The sequence below is a fragment of the Triturus cristatus genome, chromosome 7 (genome assembly GCF_964204655.1).
Source record: "Triturus cristatus chromosome 7, aTriCri1.1, whole genome shotgun sequence".
NCBI classification, from domain to species: domain Eukaryota; kingdom Metazoa; phylum Chordata; class Amphibia; order Caudata; family Salamandridae; genus Triturus; species Triturus cristatus.
In genome coordinates this window covers 723,008,981-723,034,318 of record NC_140590.1, presented here as the reverse complement: position 1 = coordinate 723,034,318, position 25,338 = coordinate 723,008,981, and the positions used below count along the sequence as shown (strand labels likewise).

General features: G+C 48.4%; 1 protein-coding gene across 2 annotated transcripts in view; it reads left to right on the top strand.

Moving 5' to 3' along the window:
- Positions 1-25,338, top strand: part of RNF213 (ring finger protein 213) — a 2,329,248-nt gene that overhangs the window by 1,408,865 nt on the left and 895,045 nt on the right. For both annotated transcript variants that reach the window (XM_085617427.1, XM_085617426.1), the window contains exon 30: positions 741-859. In XM_085617427.1, the coding sequence (XP_085473553.1) occupies positions 741-859 (119 nt within the window). The remainder of the gene's footprint in view (positions 1-740; positions 860-25,338) is intronic.

The following is a 25,338-nucleotide window of genomic DNA, read 5'->3' as shown; positions in this document are numbered from 1 at the left end:
AAACATACTTGTCTAAAACTAACCAATTAGAACAGAGCAGAACTTAACACCCTTTCAAAATTCAACGCATCAAAGAGTGCTTAATTGAAGTCGCAGGGTAAGGAAAAAAAGACACAGGTATTAGGGTGATTATCTGATTTGCATAAAAGACTGAGTTTCTTTTTGGAAGAAAGTTTGGATGCGTGAGTAAGACCACTTTGTGTGGAAAATACTTGAGTGCTTGCTACCTGAAAATGCATGGGATACATCTTTCTACTGTTTGGACTTCATTCTTGAGTGTAGGTCGATCGAATGTCTGCATATAGCCCTCTGCTTTCACTTTGGGCACTTATCTAATCTCATATCCACCTAAAAAAGGAGGCTGTCACAAGTTCTGGTTATTGTAGAAAAACAGATGTGGAGACTCTGGATGTCCAGTACATTTGCTAAAACTTTCAAAATAAATATATTAGTATCTAACATCCAACAAACTTTATCCATAGTCCTTTTTCTGTCCTTCGTTTTCTTTACTCCAATTTCCTGAGTTTGGTTACCCTTTGCCTTACTGTGTCTTTGTATATGAAAACGTAAGAAAAAGCTATTTATTTTATTTTTTGCTGTCGTTTGGAAGATTGTATGTATTTGGTGAAAGATTCTTTATTATATTTTGCTGTATTGTATGTTCCCATTCAACAAAGTGCTGATTTGGAGGCTACTAAAGAGGACCACTTCTAATTGGTGATATTCTTTTTTTTTTTTAGGTATTCTGCTGTGAATGAGATCAACAAAGCTATGGTACCAGATTCAAGTGTGTTTGTGTACTTCATCACAAAGTTATCCAGAATGGAAGGGGAAATGTCTTACGTGGGGTTTCATGGAGGTAGGGAATGTTAAGCTATGGTTTGTAGTCCAAATAATGGTACATGTATTTCTTTGTTTATTACTATAGGGTTTACATTTTACTGTGTGGGGTGCTGGGACCGAACTTTGATGCCTATTGCCTTGTTCTGTCAGTGTGATGAGAGGAACCCTACAGAAGAAAGGTTCTTTTATGTACTGTGCTGAATAACCTCTAGACTCGGGGGTGACACTGCCATAAAATAAGCAAATTAGTGTGGTGCGAACTCTTGCCCACTAAGTCTGCTTAACTGATTTCATGTGGGGGCTGTTTTTTAACAGCACAACATTTTTTCCCACTTTATTATAGATTTCCCACATACTTGTTTTTATTATTCACCCTATTAGACCCAAATGAGACCTCTTTTGGTGCCTAGGAAAAAACACACTTTTCAGTGTTCCCCTATGACACGCATTGTATGTTATATTTTAGGTGTATGTTTAGCCCAAGTAGCACCCTCCCTTGTGGACTTAAGAAGGAAACTCAAGACCTGGCTTTTGGACGAGACACAGCACCCTCAGCTCCAGATACCCTTAGGGGTGACAGTGTTGCGCTATACAAATGCTGTTTGAGATTGTTACAAGGAAGATTTTTATTCGAGGAGAAACATTTGGAATATAAGTTGCTGTAATTGAAACAGTTTACAATGTGGGATGTGGTTAAGACAAGATTAAAGATACCAGGGTGTGATCTGAAGTGGGTATGAATATGTAATTCGGGTAGTCCTTTAGTAGAACACTCCCTGTGGCAAATGTAAGAGGCCTACTCCTTTACAGTGAAAGTTTTGTGGTATGGGCGAAACAAGTGGTGGATCCTCGGCACACCACTTGTGCGGTAAAGTGGCTGAAAGCTGCTGCGCTGCTCTGGGACATTATAAGCAATTACTTCTTAATTAACACTAATTGCCGACTGTTTGATACTGATTAAAATTCAGACACCTTATTACCCAGTAATAAACTGCTGAGATTGAGCTCTTGCGAGAAACATCTATGCATACTAGCATATTACAAGGCGGACTCCTTCTTTCTTCTTTGCAAAATCATGCAATGAATACAACTAATCTTGATAACAAGAGCAGCACCTATTATTTAAGGGCAACATGCAGTTAATTTCTGACGTGAGTTTTTTTCAAACAATAATTAATTAATGTTTATTTTTCTCTATTATGTGAAAAACATTTCCAAGAATTGTTTTCACTCTAGTTCTTTTTTGTTAACGAAACAAAATTAAAAAAAAACATGTTAGTGTAACTCCCAGCTTCTGTCGGTTTTCGGTTGGAGTTTTAACAAAACTTATTGCATGGGCATACTATAAAATAATCTCATACTTTTCTATACTTCAACTAATATCTTGTCCAATTTTACTTTTTTTTCTGGGTCTCGGTTAACCACCATACTCAAAAAAACAATCTGCACTTTTTATTGGCCTTTTTATTACAAACTAACATAAATACAGGCTACATCATAGAAAAATGGTTGAACATGGAAAAACATGAAGCTCAGGCATAGAAACACTGTCCCCCTTCTCCGTAGCTACGGAGGTGGTGGGTTCATTCTGTGATATGGCGTAGCGGAGGCTCCTAACCTCAAATTCCCTGCAGTGCCTATCAGGGCAAATCTCCTCACTGCAGTGCTTCAGCAGCGGCCTCCTTTACAGAGCTGCTACTATCCTTCAATAATGCACTTTAAAAGTCACACACGGGCGCCTTTGCATGCAAGGCAACCCCAGTTTCATCGCACAGCACCTACCGCCAGAGTGTCTAGTGGTCCAGGGATCTGCTTCTCCAACGGCCTTTTGGCCCTCTGTTCCAACTCTGTGTGGGACACGGTGGCGCAAGTGCTGCTACAGTGTCCAGTGGAGGCCTGTAAGGTGATCTCCCATGCAATTGCCGAGGGCAAAGATGCGGCGGGATTCACCATCCATTATGCTCTTCACCCCGCATCCTCCATGGGCAGAGCAATTTGTATAACAGCAGGGTGGGTTCCAGGGCTAGCGGGCTGATCAGTCAACCGCCACCCCTACCACCGCTGCCTCAAAACCTTCCTAGTCTGCTGTTTCAGTCCACTGTTTAAGGCCCACCGCACGCCAGGGGTTGGCTGGATTCGGTATCGCCTCCCCCACTGGCGCGCCATCACTTTACACAGGTGGGTTCTGCAAACAGTCCGAAGAGGCTACTCCTCCCCTTCGAGACTTCTCCTCCTGCTCTGCCACGTCAGTACCACCGCAAGTCGGGGGATCACTTGATACTTTGCAAACAGGAAGTTGCGGCGCCCTTGGCATAGGGGGCCATTGAGCGTGTTTTAGACCTTCGGACCATCAATCGTTTCCTAGATCCGCAAGACTTGATGGTAGCGTTACACTTGCAGAACGCCTATTTTCACGTCCTGCCGTCCTACTGGCGTTAAGAGCGGTTCACGGCTGGCCACGAGCACTTGCAGTTCACCGGGCTCCACTTTGGGCCTTACCAGCGCCCCTCGGGTGTTCTCTAAAAGTGCTGGAGGTGGTCGCAGCTCGTCTGCGCAGATCAGGGGTTTCAGTCTTCCCCTATCTCGACGACTGGTTGTTAAAGGCAGGCTCGCCCCATGCAGTCTCCCACCTCCAGCCTACGGCCGACCTCCTGCATTTGCTGGGGTTCTCCCTCAACGTGCCGAAGTCGCATTGGATTCCCTCTCCGAAGCTCCTCTTCATTGGAGCGGTTCTGGACTCGGCGCACTTTCGGGGTTGTCCTCTCGAACAGCGTGTCCGGGACATTCAGGCTATGATTCCTATCTTTCAGCCCTTGTCCTGTATTTCGCTCAGGAGGACACTGAGGCTGCTGGGCCTCATGGCCTCCTGCTGATCAATCATGCCAGATGGCATATGCGGGCTCTGCAGTGGAACCTGAAGTTCCAGTGGACGCAGCATCAGGGACACCTGTCCAGCTACATCCAGAGCTCGGAGGGCACTGCACAAAACTTGCAGTGGTGGTTCACTGACCAGCGTTGGGTCAGCGGCAGGTCCCTCTCCCTTCCCCAACCGGAGCACACAGTGGTGACGGACCTCCTTGGATGGAGCAGCCACACGGGAGAGGCAGAAATCGGGGGTCTTTGGTCTCAGGCGGCGTTCAAGCGTCATATTAATCTTTTGGAGCTCAGGGCGATCCTACTTACACTGAAAGCATTCCTTCCCTCTGTCCAGGGGAGAGTAGTGCAGGTGTTCACAGACAACACTACCACCATGTGGTACTGCAACAAGTAAGGCGGGGTGGGGTCGTGGACCCTATGTCAAGAGGATCTGGGTGCTCTGGACATGGCTGGAACATCAGGGCATTTTCTCGGTGGTTCACCACTTGGCAGGTCCTTTGAATGCCAGGGCGGACGCACTCAGCCGTCTGTGCATAATGGATCACGAATGGCATCTTTACTCGGAGGTGGCGCAAGGTCTCTTTCACCTGTGGGGAGAACCTTGGTTAGATCTATTCGCCGCCGAAGAGATCGCGCAATGTCCGCAGTTCTGCGCGTTTGAGTTTCCAAGGCGACCCTCGCTCGGCAATGCTTTTCGTTGTGAGTGGAGTTGCAGTCTGTTATACGCCTTTCCGCCTATACCTCTTCTGCCCAGAGTGCTGAAGTTGTTCAGGTGCGATCGACCCAAGTCATTCTTGTGGCAACGGACTGGGCTCAAAGGGTTTGGTATCCCGAGCTTCTCAGTATGAGCGTGGATCCCCCAATCCGACTGCCTCTTCGGGAGGATCTCCTGTCGCAGCACCACGGGACGGTCCTCCACCCGAACCTGTCCAGCCACCACCTCCTTGCGTGGGGATTGGGCGGCAACGTTTGCTTCCATTTGACTTACCTCCTAAAGTCTGTAATGTGATTCTGGCAGCCGGGCGTCCCTCAACTAAAACTTTATATGCCTGTCAGTGGAACAAGTTTGTGGCGTGGTGCACAGCGAAAGCAGTAGATCCCCTTTCTGCCCCTCTTTCTGAGGTCCTATTGTTTCTTCTCTCTTTGGCCCAGCATGTTTAAATTGTAAAAATGTAAATTGATACTTGTATAGCGCACTACTCACCCGCAAGGGTCTCAAGGCGCTTGTACGAATACCGCTGTGGAACCCATCCTGGCTTTCCCTGTGAGGCGTCCACTCCTGGGCACCCCCAAGGTGGAGGCCAGGCATCCTTAGCGTTGTGGGGGTCGTTGTGGAGATTAAGCAACCATTGCCCAGAGTTGCAGAGTGGGACTCCATGATTGGAATAGGCATCGAGGCGAGAATTATCATGTCCGTGGAATTTTTTTAGCCCAAGACCCACCGAGGCGGGGAATTAAACCCTGGTCCCGGGCTAGACCTCTGCATCAGGGTCTGCCGCTCTAATCATTGAGCCACACTTCTCCACTTGAGCCACACTTCTCCATGGTACATATTTACTGTGCGCTCCCTTTGAGCCTCTTCGTAACTGTCCTTTACGGTTCTTAACTTTGACCACTTTCTTCCTGCTGGCTATCACCTCCGCTAGGCGTGTGAGTGAGCTCCGGGCTCTTTCATGTAAACCTCCTTTCCTGGCGGTTCATCCGGACAATGTTGTGCTTCAGCCACGTCCCTCCTTTCTACCAAAAGTAGTCTCTGCCTTTCATCTGGGGCAAACTTTCTCTCTGCCCACTTTCCTTCCGCCTCCGCGCCCTTCCAGAGAGGAAGTGAGGCTCCACCGTCTGGACCAAACGTGTGCTTTCATTCTACCTCGACCGCACACAACCATTCCGGGTGGATGACCAGTTCTTTGTTGGCTACGTGGGCACCAAGAAAGGCTGGGCTGTGCACAAGAGAACTATCTCCCGCTGGGTTTTCTTATGTATTCAAGCCTGTTACTCTTTGACTACAAAGGAGCCTCCGGTAGGGTTGTGCGCCCACTCGACCAGGGCGACGGCAGCTACTACAGCATTGGGACGCGGTGCCCCACTGTGTGACATCTGTCAGGCGACCACGTGGACCTTGCTGCACACTTTCACTAAGCTCTATTGCCTTGACAGTCAAGTCCAGAGAGACGGCTTCTTTGTCCGTTGTATTCTCTGTGACTTTCTGGTGTAATCTCACTTCGCAGACCCAACACCGGGGTTGGTATTGCTTGGGTATGTATTCTAAGGTAAGGAATCTATCACGAACGTGTCTCTTTCAGATGCACAAGTTACTTACTTGTGTAACGATATATCAGTAAGATACATTAGTTAGTGATAGATTCCTTACCGACCGCCCATCCTCCCCGTTCTGCGAACTGATCTCTAGGGTTGAGGTCATCCCTTTCAGGGCTCTAGTTTTAATGCACCAGTAGTTGATCTCTGGCATGGCTCTGCATTCCTGGCGCAGAAAGTCGTGTACAGAACTGACGTCAGTGCGCGTGGGTGCATCTAAGTAGCTCCGACGACGTCATCTCGGCGACTACGACGCCAGCGACGTACGCGGATCAGCACAATGCCTACCGACGCGCAGGGGTACTGCTGACGAAAACTTTCCGGATCCAGTCTGACGCCTGGAGATATTCTAAGGTAAGGAATCTATCACTAACTAATGTCTCTTATAGGTATATCGTTGCACAAGTAAGTAACTTGTGCTTTAATATCCAACTCGTGATGTTCAGTCTTGTGGGCATCATGTGCTACCAACCACGAAGATCGGGGCTGTTGAGTTGCATTGGTTGAACTAACAACTCCACTCAGGGCTGCCCTCAACTCTGCTGCAAGGCTCATAACAGGCTCTAAAAGATACAATCATATCACACCGTAGCTGATATCCCTAAATTGGCTCCCATATGAAGCTAGGATACAACTAAAAGTTGCATGCATGGCACATAAAGCCATTAATTTCAGCGCCCCGATATACCTCGCTCAAAAACTGGAGCTCTCTGGTGGCTCTCTATCTTGTAGAAGTGCCAGCTCATTACCGCTCAATCCACAGAAATTCCATAAAAAGAAAACTTACAATCAAGCCTATTCGGGTATCTCACTGAGGATATGGGACTCCCTACCCCCTGAAGTCAGGCGGAATCCCTCTATTGCCTTTTACAAAAAGAAAGTTAAGGCGATACTGAGGAAGACATTTTTGCCTTAGAACTGGAGCTATCTAGGCTCTAGAGGGCATGCTATTTGGCAGGAGACTGAAGACTGTTTGTTGATCTGTTGGTCTTCTGTTACCTCCTCTTAAGTGCTGTAAAGCGCTCCAATAACCCCCTGTGGTAATGCTTACGACATAGACTGAATCCCTCTGTTGCCCTTTTCAATGAAGCAAAATCGATATTGATGAACTTTTGCCTTGGAACCCTAGCTTCCAATGCTCCAGAGGACTCGCTAGTTTTATGATACTGTTAAGATGGTATGTTGTTTTTTTGATCTGCTTTTACTTTCTCATACCCTTTCATGATTCCTAAATTGTAAAGCACTCTGATACCCCCTGTCGTCATGTTCGCGCTATTTAAAACCTTTATAAATAAAACTTTTAAATAAATAAACAACATGAAACATTCGAGATGTTCAACAGGTAATAATTCACGTTTTTGTTCAACTACTCCAGTATAGTACAAAGAGGAGGCTAACTAGCAAATCTTACAAATAAAGTATGATGAGGAAATAATGCGTTAAGGGAGAGAAACTTTACATTCTTCATCCCATTTGCATTAGTTTCTACTGCTCCACGGTCCCATTACTTGTAACTCTTTGAGGAAACATCTGTATAATACTCACCTATGCAAATATGTATGTATTTTTTAAACACTTCCATTCTCTGACTGGATGCCCGAGTGACATCACCACCAAAGAATCCCAGCAGATTTTTCTTAAATTAAATTTTATTAGTTTCTTTCTTCTCCTGCATGTATGCAACTATGCATCTGCGACTATGGCAAGTTCCAGAATACAATAATCTTTCTCCCTATAATATAGTCATCCTTTTAGCAGCTGCTCTGAGAATAAGATACTACTTCTTAGGGCACCTAACTGTGGATATCGCTGGACCTCATTTATGTTCTCTCCTCCTGGTCCCCTTTTGCGATGATTGTAGGCCCCGAAGACCCTCACTTCTGTTTCTAAATTGGCAGAAGGGAACTCTGCATCTGCTGCACTCTTCTGTGGAATTCTGTGGTCGTACTTGTATGCCACGAACATAGTCTGGTAGCAGCAGAGTGCTGAACAAGACCAGAGACTTGGAATTGGATTGAACTTGTTTACAATTTGGCAGGTCACATGCAAGTATTTTGGGTATTATGGTAATGTTTCATGAAGCGGTGCAGCTTCAGTATTTTCCGGATTTCTTATGTATAAATGTGGTATATTTGAAAACTGCAATCCTAGCTAGTTAGCAGTGGAATACTATTTGTTATTTTAACCTTCTTTACGAAGCTAGTGTTCTGTAAGTTTTTTTAAAGTGCGACTGAGCAGGATTCAATATCTATTGCCGATGTCTTCGGGGATTGTTGGCATGCTTTTATTTCGATTTCCCATAATGGTACCCTCAGCCAAAGTGATTCTTTGTAGGAAACAGTTCTCTCTGCTTGGCTTAGGTTTGTCCTTTAAAAACAGGCTCTTTGTTCCCTGAACTCTGATCCTGACATAACATTAGGCCTGATAGGCTCACTTTCCCAAAAGTGTCATCCCATTGTCAATGTCAGAAAAGAGAAACAAATCCCATTCTCTTTAAACCACTGCTGGAAACGTACCCTCATCCCTGTGATATCTGATGAGGGGACAAAAGGTGCTCTGCCCGTATTCTGAACCTTACTGTCTCCTCGTCGCTTGTCTCTGGCCGAGCTTTTTTTCTGGCTCTCCCAGTACGGCAGCAAGAGCATGCAAATCTATCCGTGGTTGAGCTGCCTCACACACTACATGTCTCGTTGTTATCATCTGCTCATCACCATGAGTGCTGAGAAGCTAGGTTAACTTGTTGGTGTATACAGGACCAAAACACACCCTACTGGCTTCAATTATCTTTGTTTATGACCATCACAATTGGTAGTAGGATGATGTACATTAGACCACTATCCCTCCAAACCCTGCAATATTCCACTTAAGATGTTGTGGGGGATACAAATGTCATGCGTGTCTGGATGAAGTATGGAGTGCGAGTGTTTACAGAGTTGCAGCAATCTTATTACCCTGCGGCCTCTGCCCTTCAACTCTCTACTTATGACTTATCTAAAGATTTATTAAAGGAAGACAGCAGCAGAAACTACCAAATGTATATGCAGCAGCATGAGCTTTACAAAAACACCTTCAGTGAATCAGCCTGAATTAGTGCGGAAAATACAGAACACATATGCAGTTTTATGAATCGTCATGTGCTTAGCTTAGGTTTTCTTACAATGTCCTTAAATCAAACCACAAATAACTAGAACTCCCTGGTCTGAATGCATATTATCACAAAACAACCTTGAACTTCCTTGAAAATGAGTCTATTTTAAGGAAATATTATGCACCGCTACTCACCAAGAAGAAAGGACTTTAAACCATAATGTATGGATGTTGTATTTCTATAGCCAAAAAGCACCGGAGCGCTGTACAAGGATGAAGACGGGCATAAAGTCAACAAATTATAGGAGGGGTAGCTGGTTTGGGGATGGTTAATGCATGGTGAAGTAGTGTTCTTTAAAGAGGTGCCAGGTTCCTGGTTTTTTTCTTTTGTTCACCTCTTAGTATGCAGTTTGATGGGGATGGCATCTCTGTAGCCAGTATACTAAATACGTAGCTTGATTGCATATTAGTAAACCTGCACATGTTTTTATCATGTAGACAAAGATACCAAAGCTCTCAATGCACGTCAAAGCAAAGTCAGTTCATAAAATAAACCCCTCTAGGGGTTACTTCAGAGGGGGTTACAGAGGTAACAACGGCAAAGGCAGGGTTAGGGGTTCAAACACACGCACCTCTCCCTCCAATATAAAACAGTGACTTGCCTGCACTTCCCCCCGACCACTTAACACCTGTCGGGGAATACTTTCAGATTTTCTACCAATCTGGCAGTCAATAACAGACATTTGGATACTACAAATTATCAGTTCTGGTTACTGCGTGGAGTTCATCAACATTCCACCAAAGTCACACAAACTTTCACCTGATCACCTACACCTCCTCAAACAAGCGGTGCAGTCTCTCCTTCTAAAAGGGTCTATAGAGCCCGTACCACCACAACATCACGGGTCGGGCGTGTACTCTTTTTACTCTTTAATACCCCAAAAAGATGGTTCTCTCAGACCAATATTAGATCTCGGAGAACTCAATCTTTACATTCAGTCAGATAATTTTCACATGGTAACACTTCAAGAACTACCTCTTCTGCAGAAAGGCGACTTTCTATCTACTCTAGATTTAAAAGACGCCTATTTTCATATTCCAATCCACCCTGCTCATCGTAAATTCCTCAGGTTTGTAGTAGCCGGTCAACACTTCCAGTTCAAAGTACTCCCATTCGGAGTCACCACTGCCCCCAGAGTCTTCACAAAGTGTCTGGCAGTAGTAGCTGCTCACTGGAGAAGACAGAGCATCCATGTCTTCCCATACTTGGACGTCTGGCTCATCAAAGCCAGTACGTACCAGCAATGTATTCGGCACACTTTCAGAACAATTCACTTACTACATCAACTAGGGTTCACAATCAATGTGATAAAATCACATCTTCAACCAGCCAATACTCAGGACTACCTAGGAACCACGAAAGAAACTCAAAAAGCTCTGGTGTTTCCCAGCACAGCCAGGATACGCTATATTCAGGCTTTAGTTCTCCAGCTTCAACCCAATCATTGGCTTCCAGCTCGGGTTTATATGCAACTGCTGGGAATTATGGCATCTTGCATCATAATTGTTCCCCATGCCTGGCTGCACATGCTTCCTTTTCAAGAATGCTTAGCCAGTCAGTGGAACCAGTCACAGTGTCTATTAACCGATCTAGTGTTGGTAAGCGGCCGTACTCCTCGCTCTCTGCAGTGGTGGAACACACAATATTTGTCAAAAGGATGGCATTTCATAGACCCGGTTCCACAGATAGTACTTACAGCGTACGCATCCCTCACTGGCTGGGGAGTTCATCTACAACATCACACAGTGCAAGGCCTGTGGAGGCAACAGCAGAAGTTGCTCCACATCAATTATCTAGAGCTGCTTGCAATCTTCCTAGCTCTCAAGGTGTTTCAGACTCACTTGGAGGGCAGAGGTTTCTTGGTTCGTACAGATAACATGACAGCTATGTATTACGTACAGAAACGGGGGGAACACACTCCCTCCAATTGTCCTACTTAACCCAAGACATCTGGAAGTGGGTCATTCAACCAAATTGCAGATCTCAGCAGGTAGAGGCAGCAACTACACAAATTGGAACTTCACCGTCAGGTTCTTCTCCCATCCTTTTAAAGTTGGGGAGTCCCTCACATAGACCTGTTCACCACACACCAAAATGCAAAATGCCGAAGCTTCGCCTCCGGGTTTCCACACCCGCAATCCAAAGGCAATGCACTATGGATGAACTGGTCAGGGATATTTGCCTATGCTTTTCCACCTCTCTCACTCATTCCATTAGTGGTTTAGAAGCTCAGGCAAACATCTCCGACACTAATCCTGGTAGCTCCCACATAGGCATGTCATCCTTGGTTCATATCTCCATTGGAGCTATCTCTGGTTCCACATCAAAAGCTGCATTTAACCTCCAGTCTCCTCACTCAAAGCCGCCATGGAGAAATCAGACACCCAGATCTCAAACAGCTGAACCTCACGATCTGGTTCCTGAAGTCTTAGAGTTTGGTTACTTGAACCTTCCACCAGAATGTATGATTATCATTAGAGAGGCTAGAAAGCCTACTACAAGAGTCTGTTATGCAGCTAAGTGGAAGCAATTTGTTATTTATTGTGGTAACAATCATATCAACCCTCTTGATGCTTCTATACAAAACATCATCTGCTATCTGTTACACTTGCAACAGTCGGCGTTAGCTTACACCTCCATTAGACTGCACCTGGCAGCAAAAGCTCCATATCTACAAAAGAGACATAATTTGTCATTGTTTAGAGTACCTGTAATCAAAGCTTTCATGGAATGACTGAAAAGAGTGATACCACCAAGACTCGCACCTGCTCCGGTGTGGTATCTTTACGTAGTCCTCACAAGATTATTGGGCCCATCTTTTAGCCCATGCACAAATAAGAACCACAGTTCCTCTCTTGGAAAACCGCTTTTCTCATTACAATCACTTCAGTAAGGAGAGTGAGTATACTATAGGCATTAACCATACAAGAACGCTTTTTCCAACTACACAGAGACAGTGGTTCTTTGTACCAACCCCAAATTTTTACCTAAGGTAGTATCTGCTTTTCACATAAATCAGCCAGTAGAATTACCTATATTCTTCCCTCAACCTGATTCAGTTGCAGAACGAGCTCTACACACCTTAAATGTCAGAAGAGCACTTTTGTACTACATTGAAAGAACAAAATCTTTTCGTAAAACAAAACAACTTTTTGTTGCTTTTGCGCCACCACACAAGGGCAATCCTATCTCTAAATCAGGTATTGCAAGGTGAATTGTTAAGTGCATTCAGACTTGCTATGCAAAAGCAAAAATAACTCCCCTAGGGCACATTCCACTTGTAAGCTAGGGGCCACTACGGCTTTCCTGTGAAACATCCCCATTGTTGACATTTGCAAAGCTGCAACATGGTCTACACCGCACACATTCACTAAGCACTATTGTGTAGATGTGTTAGCGAGACAACAAGCCAATGTAGGTCAAGCAGTACTTAAAACACTATTTCAGACAATGCCAACAGCTACAGGTTAGCCACCGCTTTGGGAGGATACTGCTATATAGTCTATGCACCGCATGTGATCTACAGCTCACATGCCTTGACGGTTTAATGTTACTTACCTAGTTAGCATCCGTTCTTGGCATGTAGAGCTGTAGATTCACATGCGCCCGCCCACCCACCTCCCCGGATACCTGTGGCTGCTGTAGTTCTCTATTAATTCACACTCATACGCATGGACATCTCTGTTCTTTAATATTACTCCATTCTCACCCTCTGCGGGAAAACAATCTACTAATGGAGTCGATGCCCATGCACACTATCACCGAAAGTAGGAGTCACCTACCTCATGACTGGAAAAGACTTCTTCAAAGAAAAACAAAGTGCAAACATCCGGACCCAACACTAGATGGCAGGCTATGCACAGCATGTGAATCTACAGCTCTACATGCCAAGAACAGAGGCTTACTGGGTAAGTAACATTATCCTTCTCGTATATATATATATATATATATATATCTATATATATCAAATTGTGATTTATTGAAGACAAAAACCAGGTAACTGTGATCTGTACACGCATGCTGAGAGCAGCAGAGAACGGCAAATACGTGTTTTGTCACAAAGTGACTTCTGCATGGCTAGATAAGTAATAATATCCTGGTAAGGAGTTAACAATTAGAAACATTTGGAGATCTAAAATCTGATTGTCACATTGAACAAGAGTTACACAACCAATTGCCCCATTCGCTCAGTACAGTAGTAGTACTGTGGAACAGGAGTTTCACGTATGCCTCACTTCCGAGACGCTGAGATTGCCCCTGGCAATTGCCCGACTTTAGTAGGAACACATCAAAGTCTCTGTCAGATCCTTTTGACTGATACTCACAGTTTGAAAGAGTTCACACTTCCCATGGTCATATGGGTGCAGTCTAACTCACGATCAACTACCAATTTTATATTTCTATACATAAACTGTGGTGACTTTAAGATTACGAATGAATTTTAGGACCACCGACAGATATGCATGGTCCACAGGACTACTGTACTGCACTTAATAGGTACAGAGGGCAATCCATTCCTGCATTTTTGAACCACAGAATACCCGTGGCCTTCTAATATCACCAGACTACGTTCTTGCCAGACATTTTGTCTTTACTGCTGGAACCCATCAATAGATCTCTGTTGGACGGGGCAATTGCTTATGTAACTCTTGTTCAGTCTGACAACCAGATTTTGTATCTTCAAATGTTTTTACTTGTTATCTCCTAACCAGGATATTATTACATATCTAGCCTTGAAGAAGTCACATTGTGACGAAACACGTGTTGACTGTTCTCTGTTGCTCTCAACACGCATGCACAGATCAGTTACCTGGCTTTTGTCTCCAATAAATCACTGATTTGATATATCTTTAAGTATACTTATTTTTTGGACTGACTTTACTTGGACTTCCATTGAGTAATTTGGTATCTTTGTCTACATTGTTTACACAGAGGAACATTTGGACCAATGTGTGCTGGCACCCCTGATAGTAGGGTGCTGTGTAACATAATAGTATCAACGAAATTAACTTGTTATTGTTCAATTGATAGACACTTCCACAATACTTGCTTCAAGAGGTGCGGTCTTATAGCCACTACCACCAACCATATTGTGAGCATATTTTTATCAGTTCATCTTGTCTACTTATTCTTCCAATCAAATTTGTGGGATAACTTAGAAAATGTTTGATAGTAAACCTGCTTGTTTTTGGAGTTTCTCAAAGTATTGATCATTTTGGTGCACATTACCTGTCACCAATATCTCCAATAGATTTCTCCTTCCACCTGCTCCTTTTTATCTCAGTATTACACCCATTTCGAACTACAGGATCAAGTTTTAACCAAGTCATCTTTGTTGCTTACTGTTTAGGAAGCGATGGTTATTGATCTTAAAAAAGATTGCTCTGGTCATAGTCTGCTCGTTTGGCTAGGGAATCGTAAAAATGAAACCCCATGAAGTTAGTCATTGTTTAATATGAGATTGTTTCACTTCTCTACATCCTAAAAATGGGAGGGTTATTCCTAACATCTTTATATGCTGATTTAAAGTACCCTAAATGACAAAAAAGTGAAAAACAATTTTGTTTAGGTTGATGTTGAAATGTGATTTAAATCTTACCATCTAATTTTAGATCGGTTAAGAACTGTTATTTTCGTAAGTGATTCTGCCCAAGTTATTTGAAAATGCATTTCAAGCGTGTATCCATCTCAATACCGCTCTGATAGAGAAAATATAGCAACCCTCTAATTTTATGACTGGTTTGAGGATTACAGTATTATGATAGCATGCTAAGTAGTTATGAGCAACAGCCAGCAAAAACACATTACAGAGTTGATAATGCTGCCTCTGCCACAGCTTTCATTGTATTCAGGGAGAATACTTTTAAAGTTGATTTTCTTTTCTGCAACTCAGTTGTAGCGCAGAGTTTTCTTTAAATTAAGGTCTGGACAGAAAAAACAAACACTTTTTACAGAATTGTATCTTTCTCATATTAATCACTCAATGTTGAGATAGTTCTTACTTGGGGAGAAAATCTGAAGCTTGAAATGGTATCGTTAATGGAGCTGGTTATTTTAAACTTAGCCCCTTGGCGCTGCCCAATGTTTCATTACATACGTTACCTGAAATGTTAGTTTCTCTATAGCGTAACCTCAGTAAAAGACCTTGGACCATGTACTATGGTGTTCTGACTTTCACTGTTGTACTTTCCCATGGGGGTGTATTCTCTGTTTTGTGAAGCATAGGAGGATTAGAAGTGCCTGTTTATAAAGGTTGTTAAAGTGGCTTAATTCCTTGGTGAATGTGCTTTCTACATAGCCATTACTGACCCTTGGGTATTTCACTGGATCATTGAGGATGTTCTGCTATTGAGCCCAACACCATGATGTGTGAAGTAGTGTGCTTTTGTGTGCCTTTGTGATTCATTTTTACTGAGTTTATGAAATGTTTTGACTGTATCGATTTTATCAAATATTTTATGATACGTGTCTGATCTAAGCATGTTTTATTGCTCTTTTTGATGTATGTTTGCTTGACCTCAATGTTTTATATTATGTTGTATTGCACCAGTACAATTTATTGTACTGGAGGATATGCAATATGTATGAGATTTTGGTGAGTGCAGTATTTGCTATGTTCACTAATCTTACAGATGTTGTCTTAAATTGTTAGCCATGTTGGTGTATTGTTACAACAAATTGCATCCCTGTTATAGCTGTCTGAGTGAGCCAGTGCTTTGAATAGTTGTATTTGCTGCAGCTTGTCTAAGTTCAAGGGTGAGTCACATTTTATTATCCCCAGGACTGTTGTGTGGATGCTCGAGGCTACACTGGCTGTCTGAAAAATATTATATGTTTTCCAAAGTAGTGTTGTGTTTTTATTATGGTGTATTCTGGCAAATGTAGTTATCTTTATGTTTAAAACGTTTTTTATTGAGACAAAACAAACCATGGGGGAGGGGGATAGGAGGCAGGATACATGGAATACAGTCAAAGAGGAAGGGATGCATCTCCAGAGGGTTGGCAATAGGTGGCGCGGTGGCTCAGAGGGAAGAACACAGTAACTGAACGCTAGAATTACAAGCTGTGGAGTCCCACGCGCGTATCCGACACCCCAAAGCTGAGCAAGAGCATCCCCCCCCATCAACACCTTAGCAGAACACAATCCCCCCCCTCCCATCCCCCCTCCTCCCAGTAACAAAACAACAACACTCCCCCCTCCCCCCCGTCCTATGGTCCCGCATCAAAGTAGCCCTAACCAGGAAGCCCCGCTCCCCCCCCCCTCCCCGGGGGTCCCCATCTCACATGTAAGCTAGTCCGCCGGGGTCACCGGCGGCCTCAGCCTGAGAAGCCTAAGGTACCTCGGGCAGGTGAGCTCCCGGAATTCAGTGGACAGCAGCGCTAGAAAGGGTTGCCATAGCTCTTCAAATTGGTCTATCTCCCCCGCAACCGCAAGCGACAGCTTCTCCATCCCCAGCACATGCCAGAGCCTATGCAACCAACCGGTGATGGAGGGGACGGTGGACGTGCGCCAGTGAATCAGAATGTTCTGAACCGCAGACCCCAGCGCTATTGCAATCTGCCTACCCCTGCGGGACTTCAGTGGGTACATTAGGTCATTGGGGAGGCCCAGCAGGACATACGCCGGGAGTCGCGGCAGCTCTATCCCAAAGTGCTCATCCACCTCGTCCAAGACTTCTTTCCAGTAGGCGGTCAGCACTGGGCAATCCCATAGAATGTGTGTAAGGGTACCTTCCTGCCCGCAGCTCCGCCAGCACCCCTTGTCAGTGTGTTTATGCATTTCATACAGTCTCTCCGGGGTGTAGTACCAGTATGTGGACACCTTAGTAAATGTCTCCGTAAGGCCCGTGTGATATGCAGAGTGCCGAGCCCGATACGCAATTTTGTCCCATTCCCTGTGGCTGAGTGTCCTACCCAATTCCCTGTGCCAGCGCTCCCTCCCCGGGTTGTAGTAGTGAAACGGCGGGGGTTGTAGGTGTTTGTACAGATCAGTGATCAGTTTAGCGTCGGAGGTCCGAGTAGCCAACCACCGCTCGTACGGTGTAATTGGACGGGCAGCGGTGGCACGCACCTGAGGCTGGAGGGCCCAATGCCGAACTTGCATGTAGCGCAATCTGTCCAGCTCCGTCAGGCCGAACTCCTGGCGGAGTTGCTGAAAAGGAACCACGCCTTCCGGGCCATAGATCTGGAAGAGTGCCCTGCAGCCCGCCCGTACCCAGTGGGAGAAAACCCCCGGCTCCATCCCTGGGGAGAAGTCCGGGTTGCCCGTAATGGGCGTGAGCGGCGAAGGGAAGGTGGTGAGGCCCCGGGTCTCGCAGACCGCGTCCCACACACGCAGGGGGACCCGCGTAACAAAGGAAGCGTAAAGATTAGGGGGGCGATGCGTGCGGCGCAAGAATGGAACCTCTTGTAAGGTGCGGCCCGCCACTGCCTGGTCTTGGAAGAGCCAATGTTTGTCGGACTCCCACCTGCTCCACTCCACCAGATAGCGAAGCTGTGCCGCCTGAAAGTACTTACGGAGGTCCGGAATGCCGAGACCCCCCGCTTCCGGAGCAAGCGTGGAGAGGACCCTCTTCATGCGTGGCCTGCGGCCCTGCCAGACAAAGCGGGAGATGTCAGCCTGCATTTGTCGGATCCAGCCCACCGGGGGTTGGAGCGGAAGGGCTCGGAAAAGATATAGTATCTGGGGCAGCACCGTCATTTTGACCGCCGCGATTCGCCCCAGCCAGGACAGCAAGCCTTTGTTCCATCGGCCAAGCTCGTCCTTGATCTTCCTGCTGAGGGAGGCATAATTGGCCGTAACCATCTCCGATAATGTAGGCGCCAGCAGAATCCCCAGATACGGCACCGTGGACGAGGACCACTGCATGGGGAAGAGCCGTTGAAGATCCCTCCTGATTTCTGCAGCCAGGGATACGTCTAATGCCATCGACTTGCTCATATTCATTTTGAAGCCGGCCACCCCCGCAAAGGCGTCCAACTCTCGGAGGCAAGCAGGCAGCGACCTCCTAGGGTCGTCCAAAGTCAGCAGGACATCATCCGCGTAGAGACTGACGGTGTGGACGTACTGGCCCATCCGGACCCCGACAGCATCCGGATTATTACGGATCCTCTGAGCAAACGGCTCCATGTAGAGGGCAAACAGGAGCGGCGAGAGAGGGCAGCCCTGCCGCGCTCGATGGCGAAGCCACCAGAGCTACACCCGTTTACCCGCACCGACGCTGAAGGATGCTTATAGCAATTAAATACCATGGTGCGGAACTTATCGCCGATTCCCAGTTTTTTGAGGACCCGCTCAAGATACGGCCAGTGAACTCTGTCGAAGGCCTTCTCCGCATCAACGGACAACAACATCCGCTCCCCCGAGATCCTTGAGGCCTTCTCCAGAACATGCGTCACCCTCTTGGTGTTGTCAACCGTCTGTCTACCGGGCACAAAACCAGCCTGGTCCGCCTCCACCAGGTCGGGGAGGTGTGGACCCAGCCTGGATGCGAGAATCCCCGTGTACAACTTGAGGTCGACATTTAGGAGCGAGATGGGCCGGTACGAGCCGCAGAGGGCCCGGTCCTTCCCAGGCTTCGGGATTACCGCGACCGTCGCCCTCAGGAGATCTGGAGGGATGGCTCCCGGTTCGGAGAAAGAGTTAAACAGCCGCGTAAGAACAGGGGCCACGGTCGTGCAAAAAGTCTTGTAGAATAGCGACGTGTACCCGTCCGGGCCCGGGGCCTTGCCATGTTTCAGCCGCGCGATAGCCGAAATCACTTCCTCCACATGGATGTCCCGCTCCAGGTGGTCAGCCTGAGCCGGGTCCAGCACCGGGAGGGTCACCGACTCCAAATAGCTATCGGCATCCCGTGGCGAGGAGGGCTCCTCAGCATACAGCGCCTCGTAGAAGCCGCGGAAAGTCTCCGCTACCTCCGCGTCCCCGGAGACAACCCCCCCATCCGCACCCACCAGTTCTTTCACCACGCTGCGCTGTTGCGCGACCCGGAGCCGGTGTGCTAGGAGCTTGCCACATCTGTCCCCCCCAGTGTAGTAGGCATGTTTCAAGCGTAAGGCGGCGTACTCCGCCCTATCCAGATCCAGAGCGGAGAGGAGCTTCCTCGCTGCCTTCAACTGCCTCCATACTCTCGGCGCTCCCGTACGGCGGTGGACCTGCTCAAGCTCCCGGACTTGAGCTGTCAACTCATCCCTCTTCAGTTGCCGCTCCTTATTCTCGGCTGCAGAGATAGAGATGAATTCCCCCCGTAGGACGGCCTTCAGTGCCGCCCACTGTGTCGCCTGCGAAGTGTCAGTGTTGCTGTTGTGAGTGAGATAGTCCTGTATGACCTCCCCGACGCGTTGTACCACCGATTTTTTGTGTAGAAGTGTGTCCCGGAGGCGCCACGCCCCCCGAGAGGGGGAGGCCGCCGGCCACCGGAAAACGCCGGTGACTGGAGAGTGGTCAGACAGGGTCAGGACCCCGATGTCCGCGGCCGTGGCAGCGGCACGCATCGGTCCACTCACCAGGAGGTAGTCCAGCCGTGAGTAGGTGCGGTGTGCGTGCGAGAAGAAAGAGTAGTCCCTATCCGTGGGGTGCAGGGAGCGCCAAAGATCGTACAAGTCCATTTCCGCAATCCGGGCCTTCCCAGCCTGGGACAGTTCCCCCGTCTGCGGAAAGCGCTGCGCCGATCTGTCCATCCCAGAGTCAAAGACAATGTTGAGGTCTCCGCCCAAGATAACGTGTCGGTCTGGGGAAGCAGTGACATCCACCAGCGCGGAATCTAGGAAGCGCTCTTGATGCTCGTTTGGGCTATAAACGGAGCCAACCGTAAATGCTATGCCTCCCAGGCGCATGCGATACGCAAGGAGCCTCCCCTTCTGTTCAGCACACTTATGCAACACCTCCCCCCGAAAGGAGCTCGCTAGGAGAATGGCCACCCCCGCCGTCTTGTTCGCTGCCGAGGAAAAGAACTGGGTGGGGAACTTAGCAGAGCGCATCCTATGGCAGTCTCGGGGCAATAAGTGTGTCTCCTGCAAAAGGCAAACGTCCGCCTGCGTCCCCTCCAGCAACGACAGGATCGCTCTGCGCTTCACCGGGTTATTCAGACCCTGAACATTAAGGGTCACTACCTTTAGGCCCGGCATTCCTCGCAGGGATCGGGAGCACCATGCAATGGGTAGGGAATCAGCGGGTGGGGCGCGCGGGGCCGCAGCGCGGGACAAGCCAAAACAAAGCGGGCGTAGACAACATCGGACGGGACCTTCCCAACCCCAAAACAACCCCCTCCCCCACCCAAAACACAACCTCGGCAACTAGCCATCCCCAAACTCAAACACCCCATAGTCTCAGTCAAGCCCCAAAACGGGCAAGTCCGTAGAAAAGAGCAAAGTGGACGTCCAGCCACTCACCTCCACCCGCTCCCCCCAACCCCCCCGCCCCGTGCCAAGCATGTTAAGAAGCTAAAGACATCTCCCCCCGGAGTGTGTGTTAGGCCGTCAAGGCCACGCTAGAGGAGCCGGTCGAGTCCCCGGCCGCCGCCCTCAGGGCGTCAGCCCTGTCCGCCCTAATGGTAGGGGAGTCCGGGCGCCCCGCGCTGGTCGCTGAGCGCCGCCTCGTTGACCTCCGCCGATTCCGTCCCTCCGAGGACCTCCACGACGGCGTAGCTCCCTCCTCCTCCGCTGCCGTGAGCCCCAGGACACCACAAATGTCTTGCAAGGAGCGTAGCTGGTGTAATACTCCGTTCCACCGAAAAATCAGGCGGAAGGGGTGACCCCAAGAGTACGGCGTCTCATGCTCGCGCAAAAAGTCAGTGGCAATCCTAAAGGACCTGCGTTTCTGCAGAGTGATGGCGGAGAGGTCCTGGTAAAGCGCCACCGGCCGATCCCGAAAGGTCAGGGGCTGTTTCCTGCGGGCTTCAGCCATGATACGCTCCTTTAATGGAAAGTCGGGCAGGAAGGCCAGAATGTCCGGTGGGGGTGCCGATGGCTGGCGCTGACGGCCAACCCTATGCGCCCTGTCGATGCTGATGGGAAAGTCCGCGGCCTCCCCCAGGATCTCTCGGAACAGGGCCCGCAGGTAGTCCCCCAGATCGGACCCCTCATCCGCAGTCGGCACGCCACGCACTCGGATGTTGTTCCTCCGAGATCTGTTCTCAAGGTCCTCAGAGTGGGCCTGGAGCTCCACACACTGTTCCCGGAGGCGAAGAACGTCCTGCTGGAGATGGACTATCTCCTCCGCTCGCTGGTGGCCCTCCGTCTCCGCCGCTTCCACACGCTCACCTAGGCCCTCCACTTCTCTGCGCACTTCTCGGACCTCGCTGGCCACCTCCCGCTTCAGTGTCTGGAAGTCCTCCCTGAGGGAGCTAAACAGTTCCTCCATAAAGGCCCTCGTGACAGGTGGCTCCCCTCCAGTCACATCTGCCGGAGCCCGGGAGGGCCCCGGTGAGGGCTGTGTCCTGTCCCGCAGGTGCTGGGCCCTGCCAAGCATGTCCGGCAGAGTACGGTCCCCTTTCTTCGGGCCTCCTTTTCCAGACATCGCCAGCGCCGCAGTCGGGCACCGATCCAGGCGCCCCAGGGATGCTCAGCCGCCGGCAAGCACTCGGCCCGGGTATCCCCCACAAGTGAGGTCGCTGCGTCACAGGTGACAAAATGGCGGCCTAGTCCGGTCACCGTCAGCCGCAAGAGCTAGCGTGAGACAACCAAGGGGGCCGCAGCGGAGGGGTCCCAACAGCTCATCCCTCCGGTAGTCAATCCAGCAATAGCGGGAGGTCGCCCGCAGCCAGCAGCCAGGACTCCAGCGGAGGCCGCCACCACTGCTCCTTCGGGGACAAAATGGCGGCCGGGCGGAGCAAGCCAAAACGACTAGGCCCGGCGACACCTCCGGGGCCTCCGAGGCACCCCGCAGTAAAATAAGTGCCACCACCGGCCCCCGATTGTCACGCACAGGGGGCCAGATGATCCGACCCCATCAGAGAGTCCGCCGTACCTCGGCTAGGGGTCAGGGCTTCCGCAGTGCAAGGTGTCGCCATCACCAGTCCGAGTGCCGGGGCACCCGTCCCAAGCCTTCCACACCGTCGGGCCCCTTCCCGCCAGGCTCCTTCAGTCACCGTCGAGCGGCGGGCCAGATCCCCTCCAGACCGCAACTTTCAGCACCAGGCCCAACCGAGGCGCCCGGACAGCTCTCCAATACGCTCCGCCCCACGGGCTCGCCGCCGTCGTCCTGTGATCTCGGGCGAACTTTTGGGGGGGTTCCCCCGGGGCGATCCGAACCAAAGCAGCACCGGTGTATGCCCCCGATGTTCCGCCACGCTCCTCTCCCGCGCTGAGCCTCAGCGGGGGGAGAGAAGCATAAGAAAAGGGCTTTAGCTTGGCCGGGCCGGAGGAGCTACGGGAGGAAGCGTCCGCTCACCCCGCCATCTTGGCCACGCCCCAAATGTAGTTATCTTTGACCAAATTGTGCTTTTTATTGCTTCATGGGTTCTACACTAATGAGCATGGTGGTCCATCTTGTTATGGGTTGGAATTCTATTTATGTTTGAAGGTGGAATTAAATAGTAACGATTGGAAGATGGACGTAAAAACGATGTGGTTGGAAGCAGGGTACTGCATCATTTAGAATATCCATTATGTCGTTTTGGTTGTGATATTTTACGGGTAGGCGCTTGTTCAATGGTTCTATATTTGGAGAATTAAATAACTGTGTCATATCAAAATGTCAGAAGGCAGGTATGCGTGCTTTGACAGCCAGGGTGAGAAGGAGCCAGTTTGTAGGGCTTTCCATGACCAATGGTCTTGCTTCTAATGAACGCACAGGGGAAGTAAAATTATTTATTTTGTTAGCACTTGTTCTTCCTGAAGGAATGGTGTCATAAGTAGGCAAAGTCAATACTGATCTCAGAAGACACTTGGGGAAGTATTTAAAGGAATTCTAGGCTGTTGATCTTGTGTGCTGTAAGAGTGATGTGGACGACCTTGAACTTGACTCAACATTAGATAACTTGGCCGAGCTCAATATCCAGAACTTGGGACATGTGGCTTGTGCGTCATTTGTGTGGGAAGAGTCGAGCACCTATTTATAAACATTTTAAATTCTGTTGGTGAGATAGACCGTGACGTCTATGTACATGACGTTAGTGTAACCGGGTTTGAAGGCGCTAGATCATGTTTCCTTTTATTAGGTGAAGGTAAGCTAGATATGGTTACAATGTGGCAATGTGTGAGGATGTGATTTATGCTGGTTGTGACAGTGTATTAATGTGAAGGTTTAGGTAAAAACATCCGAGGACGGATGGTGAGTCAAGGTCTCTGTAGTCGAAAATGGACCTCTACACGGGCGAAGCATTTGCTTATCCCAACCCTTATTTCAAGATTTCTTATTCATAAAGACTAAGTTCCTAGGAACTTGTATATTTATCTAAGTTACTAAACCCATCAAAGGACCAAAAACTTCGTCTTGAATTTGGTGGCCCTTGGGTGAAACGACCTGATAGGTTCGTACCACACCAAAAACTGGGTCATGTCCCTTTGAATTTTGAATTTGAATTTGAATTTGAATTTAAAAGCATTTATTGAGCGCACTAATACCATACGGTTTCATGGCGCTATGGATAATGCGATGGCCGTCGGCAGAGAGAGACTAGACATTGTAGGCGCGAAGGAATAAGAAGGTTTTGAGGTCCTTCCGGAACTGTGTATAGGAGGGAGAAGCGCGAAGGGCAACAGGAAGGGAGTTCCAAAAGAGCGGGGCGAGAACAGCGAACTTTGCTCCGCCAGACTTCTGTTTCTTGAAGCGAGGAATGGCCAACAAGGCCATATGGGTGGAACGAAGTTCACGGCTTGGAAGGTAAGATTTTATAGCAGAGCATATGAACTCGGGGGCGGTTCCCGACCTAGCCTGGAAAGTGAGGCAGCCCAGTTTAAAGAGAGCACGCTCTCTCACCGGAAGCCAATGCAGTGCTTTAAGCAATGGGGTGGCTCGATGATGTTTGGGTAGGCCGTGGATCAAGCGGGCCGCTTGATTCTGTACCAGTTGCAACCGGTGAAAAGCATAAGCAGGGGCCCCATTATAAATGATGTTGCCATAGTCGATTCGAGATAGTACCATGGCCAACACAATAATCTTTAGGGCAGATAGGGAGAAAAAGCGAGAAACTTTCCTGATTACTCTTAATGAGAAGAAGCAAGCAGAGACAACTGATCCAACGTGTGAGTGAACGGAAAGTTGTGAATTTAAAAAAATCCCCAGCGTTTTAACTTTGGGGACAGGGAGAGGGGGAACACCAAGTGACGAAGGCCAGTGAGAAGGGGCCCACGGACTGCAACCACCTCCGGTCAAGACTAACTCAGTCTTGTCCGGATTGAGTTTGAGGTGGTTGCAGTTCATCCAATCCTGGATAAATGTCATGACTGATTGGACGTTGAGGGCAGATGAGGAAGAATTTGAGAGATTGAAAATAAGCTGGAGGTCATCGGCGTAATTAAACACCGTGACCTCCATCTGCTGTAACGAAAAGATAAGGGGGTAAATGTATAAATTAAATAGGAGGGGGGAGAGTGATGAGCCCTGAGGAACCCCACACTCCACCTTGTAGGAGGCAGCGGTGAAATCCGCCAAGTGGACGGCTTGGGCCCTCCCAGTCAGGAAGGACTCAATCCATGAGAAGGCCAGGCCATCTATGCCCGCCGCCCTGACACGGCTAAGGAGAATGGAATGATCAACCGTGTCAAAGGCGGCTGACAGATCTAATAGGATCAGAGCTTGGGGAGAGTTGGTGTCAATTCCTTCGCGCAGCACGTCCATTACCGAGATCACCACCTTCTCGGTGGAGTGCAGGGGGCGGAAACCAGCTTGACAAGGGGAGAGGCAGTGGTTGGTTTCTACATGAGTGCTCAAGGTGGTAGTGACATGAGTTTCCAGGACTTTTGCTAGATAAGGCAGAAGGGAGATGGGGCGATAACTAGGAGGGGAAGATGGATCGGCGTCAGGTTTTTTGATAATGGGAATTACAACTGCTGATTTGTGTGAACTGGGAACAAGTCCTTTGCTTAGTGAGTCATTAAGAAGGGTCAAAGGTGGGATAGGGCAGGTGGAGTAAATTTCCCTAAGAATGTAAGCTGGAGCAAAATCTAGGGGTGAACCCGATTTAACTCGACTAAGTAATGAAAGGAGTGTA